General features: G+C 34.3%; 1 protein-coding gene across 1 annotated transcript; it reads left to right on the forward strand.

Moving 5' to 3' along the window:
- The first annotated feature begins 13,803 nt into the window (after window positions 1-13,803).
- LOC134240095 (uncharacterized) lies at window positions 13,804-16,037 on the forward strand. The gene is made up of 2 exons (XM_062722200.1): window positions 13,804-14,106; window positions 14,701-16,037. The coding sequence occupies exons 1-2, from the start codon at window positions 13,820-13,822 to the stop codon at window positions 15,374-15,376; spliced, it is 963 nt and encodes a 320-aa protein (XP_062578184.1). The 5' UTR covers window positions 13,804-13,819; the 3' UTR covers window positions 15,377-16,037.
- The last annotated feature ends 229 nt before the right edge of the window (window positions 16,038-16,266 follow it).

Raw genomic sequence — 16,266 nt, forward strand, 5'->3', positions numbered from 1 at the left:
CTGATAAACTCAACAAGCTAATTCAGAGAATTCGTGTCCCCCGCTTAGGGAAAAAATCGGATCCCCCTGACTGAATTTGTAGAATTATTAAATGTATACATGTATACTGAAGCAAATAAAATACATGTATGTCAATATGCATATAAATATTTGATTGCTTATTCTTTATTATGTGTATAGAAGATTCTTTTTATATGGAATATTTATCACACTGTAATGATGATTTTATAACCTCATAAATTTTTCATTTCACATGCTGAATACTATCACTTAGTAAAAAAAAAAGAAAAGTATTTAAAAAAAAAAAAAAGAAAGAAAGGATTGGCCGAGATTCGATCCCGGGGCCTCAGACACTTGAAGCGAGTGACATAACCACTAGACCACGGAATCGCTTTACACGGAAAAAAGTATATGCAGAACTGAAGTCTGTATTCTCAAAATTTTACACAATCCATGGTGTTTGATTTATTTAGCCTTTATTAAACAGTTCTACATTGTAATAGATGTAATAAGAACATAAAGTCCGCCGAGAACCTGTTTTATACGCAATAACTCTCCTCATGCCCCTGTGCTTAAAATACGACATGTAATACTATAAATACTAATAAAACAAACGGGGCGGGGCACTTTGAAAGGGGTGAGAGAGGTTCTAGAGAGTTTTGGTATAAAACTACATTGCATAAGCTCAAAATCTTCTTGAAATATCGCCCGGAAATGATAGTGTTACACACAGACAGAATGTATAAATTTACGACCTTGACCTTTGACCTTTTGACCTCAAAATCAATAGGGGTCTTCATTAGGCCACAGGGAGTTGTTATGTAAAATTTCATTGCAATAGCTCAAATGGTTCTAGAGATATCGTGTGGAAACGAAAGTGTTTTAACAGACAGAATTTGCTTATTTATGACCTTGACCTTTGACCTTTTGACCTCAAAATCAATACGGGTCTTCTTTAGTCCATAGGGAGTTGCTATGCTAAATTTCATTGCAAAAGCTGAAAGGGTTCTCGAGATATCGTGTGGAAACGAAAGCGTTACAGACAGACAGACAGACAGAAAGACGGACGGACGGACGGACAGCTAGACGGACGGACAGACGGACAAACCCAAATTAATATCCCCCACTTTTCAAGCGGGGGACAAAAATGCAGAGGAAGTAAAAGTAAGGTTTGGATTTTTAAAAATGCGATGCACACAACGGCTAACGGCTAAGTCCTAAAAAATGTAAGTATAGTATTATTAAATTTTAAAAATATAGGTACTTCTTGTATAAAATGATTCAGTTTATATGAAATACATTGTATATCATGACGAGAAGTGAAATAGATTAGAAAATTTCACATCAAACATTCAGTATATATGGTAAGGTGTTTAATACTTAATAATGAGATTCTTTTGTATTTAAACAGGGTTAAATGTATCATGAAAGTTAATCAGAATTTCATGACAAAATAAATATTTCATCAATTTTCAAATAATTTTGTTATTCACTTTTCTTAACAGCTATACATTGTACTTAGACGGGAAAATGTGCTGTGTGCATTAATTTGCAGCAGATTTAGAAATTCAGCAGTTGTTAAAGACTGGTTCTGCCTTGATGAAAATGAAGAAGAGCTAGGACGAAAAATGGAGGGGAAAAAAACAAGTGACTATGTGAAAAACAAATGCAATCCGAGCATGACTAAAGAATGATGTATCTATTGTTCCTGGATAATACTATTTGTGTCCTTAAACAATATTTTACTGAAAAGAGGGATTTATTGAAATTGAAATTTAAATATTGCCAAGTTGTGTTGTGAACTTAAAGTTCCTTAATATTCTATTTATGGGATTTTACAAATTTTTTTTTGTGAACAAAGAGATGGTTTTGGAATTGATGTGAGATGACGTTTGAAAGAAGATAGTGTATGCAATTGAAATTTCAACTGCCTCCTTATATTAAACGTTTTTAAATTTGACGGTGTGCCGAATCCAGAATCGGTCATAGATGCAAGTGATACAGAGGAAGTATGGAGTATATTCGACATTTTAAATACATTTTAAGCAGGAATGTGAAAGCAAGACACATTATTATACAACTGGATATGAAAAATATTGTTTTATGTTTAAATTCTGTAAACTTTGGCAAATGTTTTGTATAATTATTATTCTAATATTGAAACATTAACATAGCAGAATTTGTTAGAGACTAACACTTAAATTGTACCGTTTATCACTTTTTCCGTTGTCTCTTGTCAACAGTAGCTAATTATTTTTGTCAAGATGGATTAATTTTAAATGAAAATCATTATTTGTATACGATATGTTGGACCTCTGTTGGCCCTACGTTGAAAAAATAACTGTCCGTAAAAAAAAAATAATAGACCATTGTTTGACAAACACAGGTACCGGACACTGGACCCTCATTGAGCCGTATGTTGGTCAACGGGCTTTTAGCCATTGTTGGGCCAACACTAAAAATAAGTTGGGCCAATGTTGGGCCTTTTTTTGATACAATCACTGTTGGTAATTGATGTTGGGCCATTGTTGGGCCAACGTAGCGCCGATAAGCAAACTTGCATTGGGCCAACGTTAGGTTGCCAACGTTGGACCAACGCAGTCAACAACTGTGCGCCAACGTTGGTCCAACATACTTATGCTATCTGGGAATTAATTAAATATACATGTATGTAATCTTTGTGACAAGGCCTTTCTTTCGGAGTTTGGCTCACCTTTAAAACGTTAACCTTTGTCATAACTTTTGAACAGATGGTGCTAGGGTTTTATATTTCACATTTGTATTTCTTTTGAGAAAGCCTTACTTTAGGTACCAACATATTTGATTGTATTTAACGAAATTTAACCTTCGCCATGTTGCCATACATCAGTGCATCAGTGTTTCACAAACACGTCTTGTTAACATTGTTGTTTATCACTTATATATTTACATTTGAGAAGAATAAATTCCAAGTACAACTGCATTTATTTTACGAATGGGGCGCCGTATTGTTATAATGTGACACACAATGACCTAGAAGTTGTTTGATCTTGAAAATTCGTCTCGCTCTAACAATAATGTTCAGCAGTCCAGTTCATGATCAGGAGTTCCTTGTTATACCCCACTCCGAAGGAGACGGGGTATACTGGTTTACCCTTGTGTGTCTGTCCATAACAAATTTTCGACGCAGTTTTCTCAGCAACTATTCATCGCAGCTTGATGCTTGAAATTTTAACACAGTCTTCTCTTACGCATGTCATATGGTGGAATTCAATTTTGTTCAAATCTGATGTCAACTTCCTGTTTATCCGTGCGTCTCTCCGTTTCATGCATAAAAAAATTTCGTTGCAGTTTTCTTATCAACTACTCATCATCGCAGATGCTTGAAATTTTAGTACACTCTTTGTTGAGGCATGCCATATGGTGGGGTTCATTTTGTTCACTTCTGATGTCAACTTCCTGTTTATTCATGCGTCTGTCTGTACCATGCATAACAATAAATTTTGTCGCAGTTTTCTCAACAACTACTCATTACAGATGCTTTAAATTCTAGTACCTTGTTGAGGCATGCCATATGGTTGGATTAATTTTTATATGAATCTGAAGTCAACTTCCTGTTTATCTGCATCTACCCGTAATTGAACTTGTGTATATTAACATGATAGTGCTGTATACTCACATCAGAGCGGGGGTATTACTAGTGAGCAATGGCTCACAGATTTATTGTTTATAATGTAAGAACAATGATCCCTACTGAGAATAATCTTACTATTGTATTATTTCTTAATATTTGAGGTCAAAATAGTTAACATAACTTCAAAGGAATTTTGGGTTAAAAGGTAAGTGCGATTTAGGCTAATTACAGCATTGAATAGTATAGAAGGAAGATCGATTGAACATCAGTTGAATGAAAAATATCTATATGTTTCAGTTAATCTTTTTCGTCACTTTTAACTTGGTAGTTCCGAAACCAGAGAGAAATATCTGTAAACAAGATATCTCGCCGAGTGATTCGGTCGCGCTATATATGACCTCTGACCCCTAAATAAGTTCACACAGAATTGAACATATTTTCTCAACAAGTTCCTCTAAGAAAAATATTTGAAAATGTAAATATTCGTAGCTGAACACAGAACGTTTATTGAATTTCATACGAAAATACAAAGAAATGCGTATAGGTGCGTTTTCAAATGATTCGTTGCGCTTTGCAGTCATTCCCGTATAATTCATACAAGTGAAAAAACGCGATGTCGCCAATACATCTTAAAGCTTTGGTTACTGACATTCAAATTATTTCTGGATCTTTTAAGAAAGCATGATTTGCCACACAAAATAAAATTAGTTGTTATATTTTTTTTATAATATTTTATCAAGCATTTACAAAAAAAGGAAGCCCCTAATCTTGTAAAAAAAAAAAAAAACGATGTCGCCATTATTTAGCTTATCTTTGAATGTACATTACCTGACCGCATTTTGTTCAAAATAAACAATCAAAGTACTCAGAAGTACAGAGAGCCGGGCTCATTTACAGAGTAGAATCATTTTGATTTTCTTACGTGAATCATACGTTTATATTGTATTAACATATAAAAAAAAGAATATCAGATTTAAAATTCTGATGAAAAAATCATTTTAAAACTATCAAAAAATCATTTTAAAACTATCAATATAAATGACAAGACACTGGCAGTGAGTTTCCATCCTGATACCACTGTCCGATTTAGTCAGAATCAGAATTAATCTGGTACCGCAACTGAAAATAAACAAACAGGCCAGTCTGGTTCCCTCTCCTGCTTTTCTTCGTATGTGTAGAGAACTAAGATACATGTAACACTGATTATCAAAAATCCTTACACTAATGAACTATGTTCTTTTACTTAAGACTGAAGTTTTCAGAGGTTACTAAATGTGTTTACTTATTTAGATAAAACTTCGTTTTATTTTTGTTGCTTTATTTAGCGTTTGTATTATCTCAAAAGCGGTTGAGAGTAAGAACTATATTTTTACACGTAACTTTAAAATGGCGACTATTGAAGTTGACTTCCTGCCTTGAACAGGATCACATAAGCCGGCAATTGCTCTTTGAGCAATAAGCCCGGCTAAAAATTGTTTTTAATTACCGAAGGAAAATCACAAAATCTTATAAATAAAGCTTTCATTGATAAATGAATTACAATTTTTTAACAAACCTTGAAACATCGCTGTCGCCAAATTTCACCTAACCTACCGTGACAGTGTTTGAATATTTACTAGGATTATACAATATATCATTATTACAGCTAAAGTTGTGTTTTTGTGCATAATATATATAGTACTTTAACATCTAAAAAAAAATTGGAAAAGTAATAAAACCCTTTTCAAAAATTTAAAAAATCCCAGAATTTTTATAATGTCGCATATAAGAACCTAACCTACGTGACAGTGATTGTGAAGAAACGGGGGCTATGTGACCTACTATTACAAGGCAGTTGATCGACACGAATGAGTGTGTCTACCACATAAAAAATAAAGGTAAGGAAAGTGAACAAGCATTCAGAAAAAAAGAAATTCTAAATGGTTCTAACCTCCGTAACTTCTAACCTACATAACGGAAATTAGAAAATCTGGCACCAGTTGCAATATTTCAGGGGTTTAAATCCACCAGACACCGCCGGAAGTTTACGCTTCAAGCAGACGACAAAATGGGATAGGAATCTATGATATGTCTCTGGAATCACGTTGCTTTTAAAGCATAAAAAATAAAGGTATTTTGTAAAATATTATTTGTGAAATATAGGTCTTAACTAACATGTAACATATTACAAATAAAAACGATATAGATTTTTTTCATTTTGTACATCTCTAATGTTTCCGACCGTTCACGGTAGCTCAGTCGGTAGAGCGCTCGCTCCGTGATTGGGAGGTCGTGAGTTCGTATCTCGGCCGCGACTGACCCAGTCGTTAAAATGGGTAGCAACTGTTCCTTCGCCATGCGCTCGGCACTTTGAAGTGAAAGTTGCGGGTCCTTCGGATGAGACCTTAAAAACCGAGGCCCCGTGTCAGCGGCAGGCGTTGGCACGATAAAGATCCCTCACTGCTCAATGGCCCTGAGTGCCGAGTAAAGGTAAACATTTGAAGCCCTTCACAGGCATACGGTGACGTCTCCATATGAGTGAAAAATTCTCGAGAGGGACGTTAAACAATATACAATCAATCAATCAATCTAGTGTTTCCGTTATACGTATGAGCACATAAACTATCAACTATCAGCGGTGTACAGGGAAATTATACTCGGCGATTATTACGACCAATTAATGTTACGGAGGTTGGGTATTTTGGCTAAAATGGATTTTGTATCGTTAAGTGATTTTTTCATATATTTTAAATAAATTTTCTTACAATTTATGTTGATGTATGACAGTTACTTTACAATTATTATATACCACTTCACTATCACAAGGTTAACCGAGCTATTTCGTAACAGAGGTTAGATAAATGCTTGAGTGTTTTGTTTTATTTAAACGTATTTGCATAAAACAGGTTAAAGCAATTGTTTTTTCCCCTTTCTTACAAATGAAATATGTTTTCTAATTGTTTCTTATTTTAAATTTACTACTAGGTAAACGAATTCGCACAAATTCTTCGTAACAATATATAAATTATATTGTAACGGAGGTTAGAAATTTTAAATCTTCCCAATTCACATTTGCAGTTACAATATGACATCAATATGTAAATAAACATCTGATTTAGTTTATTTGCTTATTTTTCCCAGATGGTACTAAGTAGTGCTGAGAGACAGAGGCGGTACAGAGAACGCCAAAAGGAGAAAAACAAAGAGGCATACTTGCTGAAAGAGGCCAAGAGAAAAAGAGATACATACGTTCCTTCCAGCCAACTTTCACAAAGGCGCTGAAGAGAAGACGAGAGGAATTACGTGAAAAGTCTAAAAGGTATTATTGGAAGCACAGGAAGAGACAGAATGAAGAAGAACAGTCAGCACAGCTTAAGGCCAAGTTGCCGATATTGAAGAAAAATAGGTTTAGAAAAACATTCCTTAGAAGTTGAGAAAAATTACAACAGTTGGTGCACTGACATTGTTCCAACGTCGGGCCAACATCAGGCACGTAGCATCATTCTCAAAAGGGGGGGGGGGCAACCATAGAATTTTTTTTACTTACCTGAAAAAGTTGACAAGCAAAAGGATGGGGGTGGTGGTGGCCAACTTTTTTCAAGGCCCACTTCCTTTCACTTCCAATTTTGTTGCTATTTTCCTTGATTTCACTATAGGCCCAGCCCTCCCCCCCCCTGTTCCCTGTTGCTACGTGCCTGAACATTGTTATTTTTAATGTTGAAGTATGGACATCTTTGTAATGCTGGCCCGACATTGTTGAACCAATGTTGCTATGTAAACTTATGTTGAAACATTTAAAAAATATTTATTTATTTATTTTATTTTTATTTCTTTGTTTATTTATTCATTTTTACTTATTTAACCCTTACGTAGATTTTCAAAACTATGGAATATAACTTAGATTTTTCTCTAAAACTGTCGACTAATAGTACAATTACGTCGGGATCGAAGTCGGGCTCGATAAGCAATTAATTTAAACAACACACCGCGCCGAAATTTAAATTTTTGGTGGGTTACACGCAGCCATGTTGATGTTGTACAGAAGGAAAGTTCGGAAGAGAGTGTCGTGAAAAGGAGAATCATGAATAGCTTTGGATGGAATTTCTGTTTTGACAGAAGATGAAGACATTTTTGATTTTACGACCTGGTACTGCGGTAGGTACAATGTACAAAATATTTTAACATTTGTCCTTGAATGAATAATTGTTTCTGCTACTTGGACACTACACATAAAAGGCCTGGCAGTGAAATATTTCGAGCAAGCGCTATTCAATTTTGTTATAATAATTTAACACTTCTAAACATCTCTCATAAAGATGGATTTCAACCCGAATTTCCTCGATTGGGATCGATTCGGGAATTTTAGTGTTCCTCTCTTCAACATTTACAGAGCATGTTGTACAATGTAATAATATATATTTATTTTTAAATGCATGTTCAAGATCATTTTCAGCATTTATTTTGATTATTTAATAGTTGCATGCAGTGGACTGTGCCCGAGACGATTCCCACAGCGCCGGCGAATTGTTAGCTTGTAAAATGGTGAGAACCAGTTCATTTTTTTTTATTTTAAAGTAACACAAATAACCTAACATTGTTTTTATAAACTTGTATCTTTTAGCATAAAACTATAAAAAAAAATATTGCATCTACTAAAGTAACAAGAGGTTTATATTCTTAATTTCCTTATCCTAAAAATACATAACAATGGATTCTCACAGGTAATCTAAACAGTGGCGGATTTTAGGGGGCCGCAGTTGCACCCAGCGCCCCCCCTAAAATTGTCAAAGTTAAAGTAAATCACAGTTTCGTCTAGAAAATGTAAATATGTCTAATTGGTAGACCTCATTTTTACCCTACAAAATCTCTAGAATCCAGGAGCTTCCGGGGGCTTCGTCCCCTGGGCCCCACTAGGCGGCCCCCCAGACCTCTTGCCTAATTTTGCCTAAATAAAAACACTGCAAGATAGTGAATTTCTATTCTACACTATACTGAACTGTCAGGTTGAAATAACCAAGTGTCTTTTACTTCACAGTCTTGTAGAGCCTTATTTTATTATTTGTCAATTGTCATATATTTTTGTTTATATATGCGATAGATATTCATTATAATACATCCTAATGGTCATCTTTTCTTTCAGAAATTGTGCCAGCAAAGTTTGAAGTGTCTATGGAAATGATCAACATTGAACTTTCTGAACCTTCCTACTTAAAATGAATCCGTTCGTGACATAACCATTTATTTGGCTACCCTCTAACATAACGCCATCTTTTACTTATTTATTATTGTGAATTTCATGGGATATCAGTGAGGAAGTGATTCAAGCAGACACTTGAGAAATTTCGGATCTAACTGAATTATGATCTTTAGCATATTCGGTGAAAATAGCATGTGTTGATTTTATGGGATCTTTGTTATTAATATAGTTGTGTAGTAGATATTTTGTACTTAATACATGTGTTTTCACTCTAGTCTATTCATTAACTTTGTACGGTAAATGTACATGGGCAACTGGAAGTTCATTGTAACTGCAATGACCTCTCCCAATGTCATTAAGTCAAATCATTAATGCCATATTTTAAAAAAGAAATAGTTTGTTTTATTACAAAGAAATGTCGATCAGTGAGAATACTTTGAAAAAATGTGCTTACATTGTACATCTATAAGTGTATATGTAATATTTGTTTCAAAACACATTGTAAAAGAAACGATTTTTTAAATTTTGAAATATAGATTTGATCTATGATAAACTGTGATGTTATCATTATTTCAGTTTTCATTGTATATTCCTGGGATTTCTTACATTTCCATGGAATTCCATAGATTTCTAAATATCCTTGTGCACAAATATGTTGGGACAACATTGGGCCAACATAAGAATTACATGTATCATTGTTTGACATTGGGCCAATGTAACGCCTACATGTAGGAGCACAAATACGTTGGGCCTACATTGGGCCAACATCAGAATTGTAAATTTTGTATGACATTGGGCCAACGTAGCGCCAACATGTCGGTGCAATGTTGTGCCGATGAGCAAAATTACATTGGCCCAATATAAATTTTCCGACATTGGGCCAACATAACTGACAACAGTGGCCCAACGTTGGACCAACGTCAGAATTATCGTTCTATGACATTGGGCCAACGTTGCGCCAATATGTCGGCGCAACGTTGCGCCGATGAGCAAAATTACATTGGCCCAACATCATTTTCCGACATTGGACCAACGTAACTGACAACAGTGGCCCAACACTGGGCCAACGTAAGCTTGCTATCTGGGGATATATGTCCAGTATCAAGAAATGAGAAAACTGCGTGAAACCCTTTCCAGTGATGAAATAGTTATTTGAATGGATTTTGCAGAAAATTATGGATGTACATCAGTAGAGGAAGTTCAGTCTGCATACTGGAATGCAGCAGTTATCACACTGCACACAATGGTTGTATACTCTAAAAGTGACACAGGAACAAAGACTCGGAGCTATGTTGCTGTCTCAGATGTTTTGAGTCATAATGCCACATCTGTGTATGGGTCAATTAAACAAAAAGCAGCTAAATAGTTTTGGTGAAAATTAAAAAAAAAAGTAGATGTTTTTGCATCTTTATTGAACTAAAAGTAATAATGCAACATTATATTTTCCAAAAAACACATTTTCCAAACAGTAGTGAATGTGGTTTGGTCAGACTGCTCTTTTGAAAATGAACAATAGCTGTTTTTCTGTCATTGGTGTTACCTCTTAACAATACACTGTTTAAAATAAAATAAATCATTTTTGAATTAAATTTGCGGTGCAAATGAATGTTTAACAATGTTACGTCACAAAAAATAAAAAATAACAGCATTTTCTTTTGAAAGTAAGTTTTTGTTTACAGTTTTGAAATGAATATGAGACAATTTTGAAATACATACCAGCTTTAATACGTTTAAACAGAAAGTGAGCAAAAACAACCAAAATGTTATAATATACAATCCATCCATCTTCGCTAGCCAAGGGTGACGATCCACGGTGTTTCTCTATTCACCCTTGGCAGATTTAGTAGCTTTAACCGCGCCGCCTATCGGTTTGTAAAGAGTTACGTGCCTTAGCTTTAATAATTTTTATCCAATGGACACAGACTACCAATTATTTTGCTATACATTCCTTTATAACATAAAAAATATTTTAAAAAATTACACCGGCTCAACTTACCTGAAACTTGGCACAGAGTAAGACCATTTCAAGTCCAAAAATTTATCAAGTTCTCAGGAACATTCATAGTCTGCAAGTCCTTTTATGGCATCGCAAATAACCCCTACCCTGCTTTTTTCACTTTCTCTTCGAGGAAAGGGTAAATATGGGCCTCTTTACACCCTTCCTACTACGCACTTAAAAGCAAAATTTCCCATTATTATCATTTTTATAATTTTTTTCAGACCCTCTCCTTTCCATTTATGCCCCAAAATAATCCTATTCTACTCCATAAACACCCCCAAGAATTTTTAAGAAAAAACCCCTATTTTTAAACTCGAACTACTTGAGTGGTCAATGAAATAGGGGTAAAATTAGTAGTCTGTAACCTAATAAGGACACAAACCTTGTCTGATTTTGCTGAAATTTGGCATGCTGGTGTCTTTGGTTTATACAAAGTGGCCAATGAAGTTTCATTGAAATTGATGATCCCTAAACAGAGTTATGGTCCTTTAAATAATGTGCTGGAACACCTTAAAGCAGAGGGTAAAATAAGCATTAGACACACAGATCTCAGATTTGAAATGCTCACAACTCACACATATTACAGTTATTTTCTTTTCTTATATTTTTGTAAACTAGATAAATATGTCCTACACAATATTCAAGAAAAAAACTTAACCTATTACTTTAGTAAATATTTTTAATTTAAAAAAAAAAAACCTTCAAAAAGCATAAAATTCTTGAAAATATTAAAAATAAAAATATTTAGCACATTTAAATTTTAGTAAAACTAATACTAAAAAATTCTAAAATGTTTAGGCTATGAAAAATCAGTATAAAAGCTAAGGAAAAGAGATTAATACCTTTGTTATAAGCAGATTATCCAACCTGGTCGATTCAGCCTCTGTCAGGAAGTGGTACTTACTACTCTAATTGGATTATCCCTGGTCATATTTAGACTCCTTTGATGGATATTTCTTGTAACAATATGCATGATTAGACAACAAATACCATAAATTCCATGAAAATTTGGATTTTATAATTCTGAATTTACAAAAAAAAAAAGGAATTTAAATGTACATTTTACCTACATACATTCTTCAGGATGCTGTAAAAAAGGGGAGGCAACTCTGCACTGCAAAGGTACCAAAGAACAAAACAATTAAAACACATTTATACATACATTCAATTGTTCAACACAGAAAATACATACCATGCCTGTGTCACATATAATTAGTCCTGGAGTTGCTTGGAAATTCACTATTAAGAACAGGAAGGGGGGGGGTAGAGAAGGTTCTATTAAACTGGAGTACATAAATTCTGCCTGTCATGTGGAGCACTATTTCTGCACAAAGTTGATCCAAATTCTCTAAAACACCTGTCTTTCTCAAAAATTATGATTTTGTCTGATATGCGACCACCGACAATGATGTCCAAGATTCCTCAAGAGTAGAAAAAGACAGTAAGGCCAAACATCCATATGAAATGTTGAGCACCTTACTGACCTCCCCTGTCTTGGACAATCACAGATCAGTGCCAGCAATCAGACAGCAGATGTTCATTTCCATAAGCTGAAAGAAAAAAAGAAAGTTTTAGAGAGTATACATTAATAAGCAACAGATGATGATGAACAGATGAAAACAGTATATAAATAAAAAAAAAACAAACAAAAATAATACATTAACTACGAGTCAGTTGATTGTATACCTTTAACTTGGCTGCTTTTGACTGCAATATTGATGACAGCTGTATCTTGTTTTCTGAATGCCCACTTTCTCTGCTTCTGGTACAAAAATTGTTCACTTCTGACTGGCAACTGGTCTAAATTTTTTTTTCGTCACCCATCCAGGCTACAACTGCATGCGACCCCCACAATCCGCTGAAAATGAGCCACTTAAAAAATGAATTTAAAAGCATTTTAACTTCAGTTCACATTCATAATTAATAAGTTATTGTGTTAAATTAATAAGTAATTGGGACAACTATAATTACAGACACAAAGTAGCTTAAGTTTTGAGAAATTAGGCATTTCTTACCTACTAACAATAATGTAATCTGAACAATCAAATGTTAAAAACATACCTTGGTTTTTGAACTCCATTTGACATTTAAGATAACAGGATAGGTGGGGAATGGGTTTTATGTTACCTACAACATTATATAAAGAATCAAAATTCATATTGCATAAATTCTTGACACACATCAATTGCACACATTATGTCATACCCTTTGACAACATGAGGAGGTGCCCCCTCCCCCTTTTCAATTATTTAAACCCATTTAACTTCTCCAGAATATAATTTTATCCATTAATTTTTTCAACAATTAGCATAATTAGTTCCAAATTATCCGAAAAGTGCCAATAAACTGATTAACACGAGTTTTGACCTTTGACCTGATAGGACACAGACTACCAATTATTTTGCTATACATTCCTTTATAACATAAAAAATATTTTAAAAAATTACACCGGCTCAACTTACCTGAAACTTGGCACAGAGTAAGACCATTTCAAGTCCAAAAATTTTTCAAGTTCTCAGGAACATTCATAGTCTGCAAGTCCTTTTATGGCATCGCAAATAACCCCTACCCTGCTTTTTTCACTTTCTCTTCGAGGAAAGGGTAAATATGGGCCTCTTTACACCCTTCCTACTACGCACTTAAAAGCAAAATTTCCCATTATTATCATTTTTATAATTTTTTTCAGACCCTCTCCTTTCCATTTATGCCCAAAAATAATCCTATTCTACTCCATAAACACCCCAAAGAATTTTTAAGAAAAAACCCCTATTTTTAAACTCGAACTACTTGAGTGGTCAATGAAATAGGGGTAAAATTAGTAGTCTGTAACCCAATCAAAATCCGTCTTACTCTCATACTTGATAAACATGGCGGCCCCTACGAAACGTGTAAACAGAGAAGCTGAAATTTGTAGTCGGTTCCATTTAGATTCTATAACAGAGACGCAGAATAGAAGTATACTATCGCTTCAACAAGGACGTGACGTATTCCTGAGAACGAGAACTGGTAGTGGAAAATCACTGACTTACGAATGTTTCCACTTGTATACCCAAATACATGCGTGTTAGTTATTGCACCTCTAATTAATATTATGACTGAACAGTGTACTAAATTAACAAAGCTCGGTTTTAAGGCAACATACATTGGAAGAGATTCTGTGGAGAACACTGAAATAGAACGTGGATCATATGACTTTGTGTATGGAAGTCCAGAGATGCTCCTAGCCAGTAATAAGTGGCGTGAGATGTTGAAATCAACAATTTACCAAGAAAAATTAAAGCTGATCGCAGTAGACGAGGCGCATACAGTTTTACAATGGTACATTTATGAATTGTTCATTTAATTCTGCAATTACACACTATTAAAAAATCGCTAATCGTTACGGATTAAAAGTGTTGGATGTCTAGAATCCCTTTGAGTATAGTACATTAGTAGAGCTAAACAATTGACCACATTTCGGTAGGGAACACTTCATAGAACACTTGATAGACAAATTCAATTTTCTAGTTTCCACAGGTCTGTTAAAAATGACACGATATTGTAGTACATAATTGTAGGTGCTATTGGTGCACTTCAGTTTCAATGATTACAAGACTTATAACATGATTAATATTATGAACACACCAATAACATATTAATTATCATACTGACTATGAAGTGATTTTCTTTCCCTAAAGTTTCAAATTAACTAATCATTATGAGACATATTAAATAATTCTTACATGTATAACAAAGTAATTATTAGATCCCTGGGAGTTTGCTGTATGACTTTCTCCATGTACATGATATTAATGAAGTAATGTAGTATACTCAGACAATATTGCAGTAATCAAATTGAGACCGATTCCTTTAATAAACATAGCAGTATGTATGTATACATTACTAATACATATTGTTGATTTTTATTTCCAGGGGTGAAGGTTCTGATCAAGAGGAACCATTTAGGGAATGGTTTTCACAGATTGGACAGTTGAGGTCATTATGCCCTGAAGTACCACTTGTTGCTCTAACAGCAACTTCAGGGCCCTCAAATAGGAGAAAGATAATGAAGATGTTGTTTTTTCGTGCAGGATGTGAAGTTATCACAGAGAGCCCCGACCGACAAAACATTAAGATATCATCTCTTCAAATACCAAATAATGACAATATTAAGTCTACATTCATGTGGTTGCTGAATGACTTTAAAAAATTGAAAGAAAAGCTTCCAAGACACATTATATTTTGTGAAACAATATCCACAGTTTCTAAAGTGTATGCTACTTTTTACAAGTTCTTCAATAAAAATAAAGAACACTTTGAAATGTATCACAGTAAAACACCAGACACCAAAAAAGATGAAATCCGAGTGGATATGGCTAAAGATGGACGTATTCGAATACTAATCTGCACAAATTCTGCAGGAATGGGTGTGAACTTTCATGGGACAAATAACATCATACATTATGGATTGCCTAGGGAAATGGACACATTTGTACAACAGATGGGACGCGGAGGACGGGATGGATCATTAGCCAATGAACTTGTCCTTTACAAGGCACATAAAGGTCACTTGAAAAATGTGGAGTCTGAACCTTGTGAAATTATGTAAAGATAATGCAGAATGTAGACGCAAGTTATTATGTGAAGGATATGTTCATAAAGCAGCAATCATAATTCCATTACACAACTGTTGTGATATTTGTGAGCGAAATTGTGAATGCGGTCATACAGAATGCCCAAGAACACACCCTGCATTCGACCAACATTTCGAGGATGCTGATTCAGATGAAGAAGAGATGAAAAGGAACACCAATGAAAGTGAGAAATCACTGTTGCGTCATAAACTCAATCTGCTTAAATATGAGCTTTCAGATTTTCATTCAACACCGATGATAACAGATGTGATCTGTGGACTGACAGATGAGGTGATTGACAACATTGTGAAATATTGTGACACATTATTTAGTCCCGATGATGTCATGCGAAAATTTCCCATATGGAACTATGACATTGCAATTAAAATATGTTCAATTATATCAGATGTCTTCGGGGATACAGATATGTATACAATTGATGAAAGTGAGGATGATTTTTAACATGTTGCAAAAATGGGAAAGTGTACTTCCTATATTTTTTAAATTTGTTACATGAATTGTTCTTGTTGATTATTTGATTTTCTATAATACCTTTGAAATAAATTTGTCACTTTCAGTGATTTGATTTTATTAATGGTCTTCGCATAAGAACATGAAATGCAGATACCAAAACTACTTTTATCATCAGTGCACAAAGAAGTAAGTGTGGTATATTACAAATATTTGCCCCCTTTCATATTTCAACAATATTTATAATAGAAGATGAACATGAGTCTACCTTTTGAATTATAACTTTATTTTATTGTTCTGATGCCCCCGTTGCCTAGCAACCACCCACGAAAAAGCAATGTTGAAAGCTCTTGGATTTAATATTTAACTGTTTTGGGAAATAATAACCAACAAC

This window comes from Saccostrea cucullata, unplaced genomic scaffold, assembly GCF_032062105.1.
Source record: "Saccostrea cucullata isolate Sc308-1 unplaced genomic scaffold, CSIRO_AGI_Scuc_v1 ctg19033, whole genome shotgun sequence".
Taxonomy (NCBI): Eukaryota; Metazoa; Mollusca; class Bivalvia; order Ostreida; family Ostreidae; genus Saccostrea; species Saccostrea cuccullata.

Coding starts and splice junctions, on each gene's coding strand:
- LOC134240095 (XM_062722200.1), top strand. CDS start 13,820: ATGTTTCCACTTGTATACCCAAATACATGCGTGTTAGTTATTGCACCT. Junction 14,107..14,700: donor GCGCATACAGTTTTACAATG/GTACATTTATGA, acceptor TTTTATTTCCAG/GGGTGAAGGTTCTGATCAAG.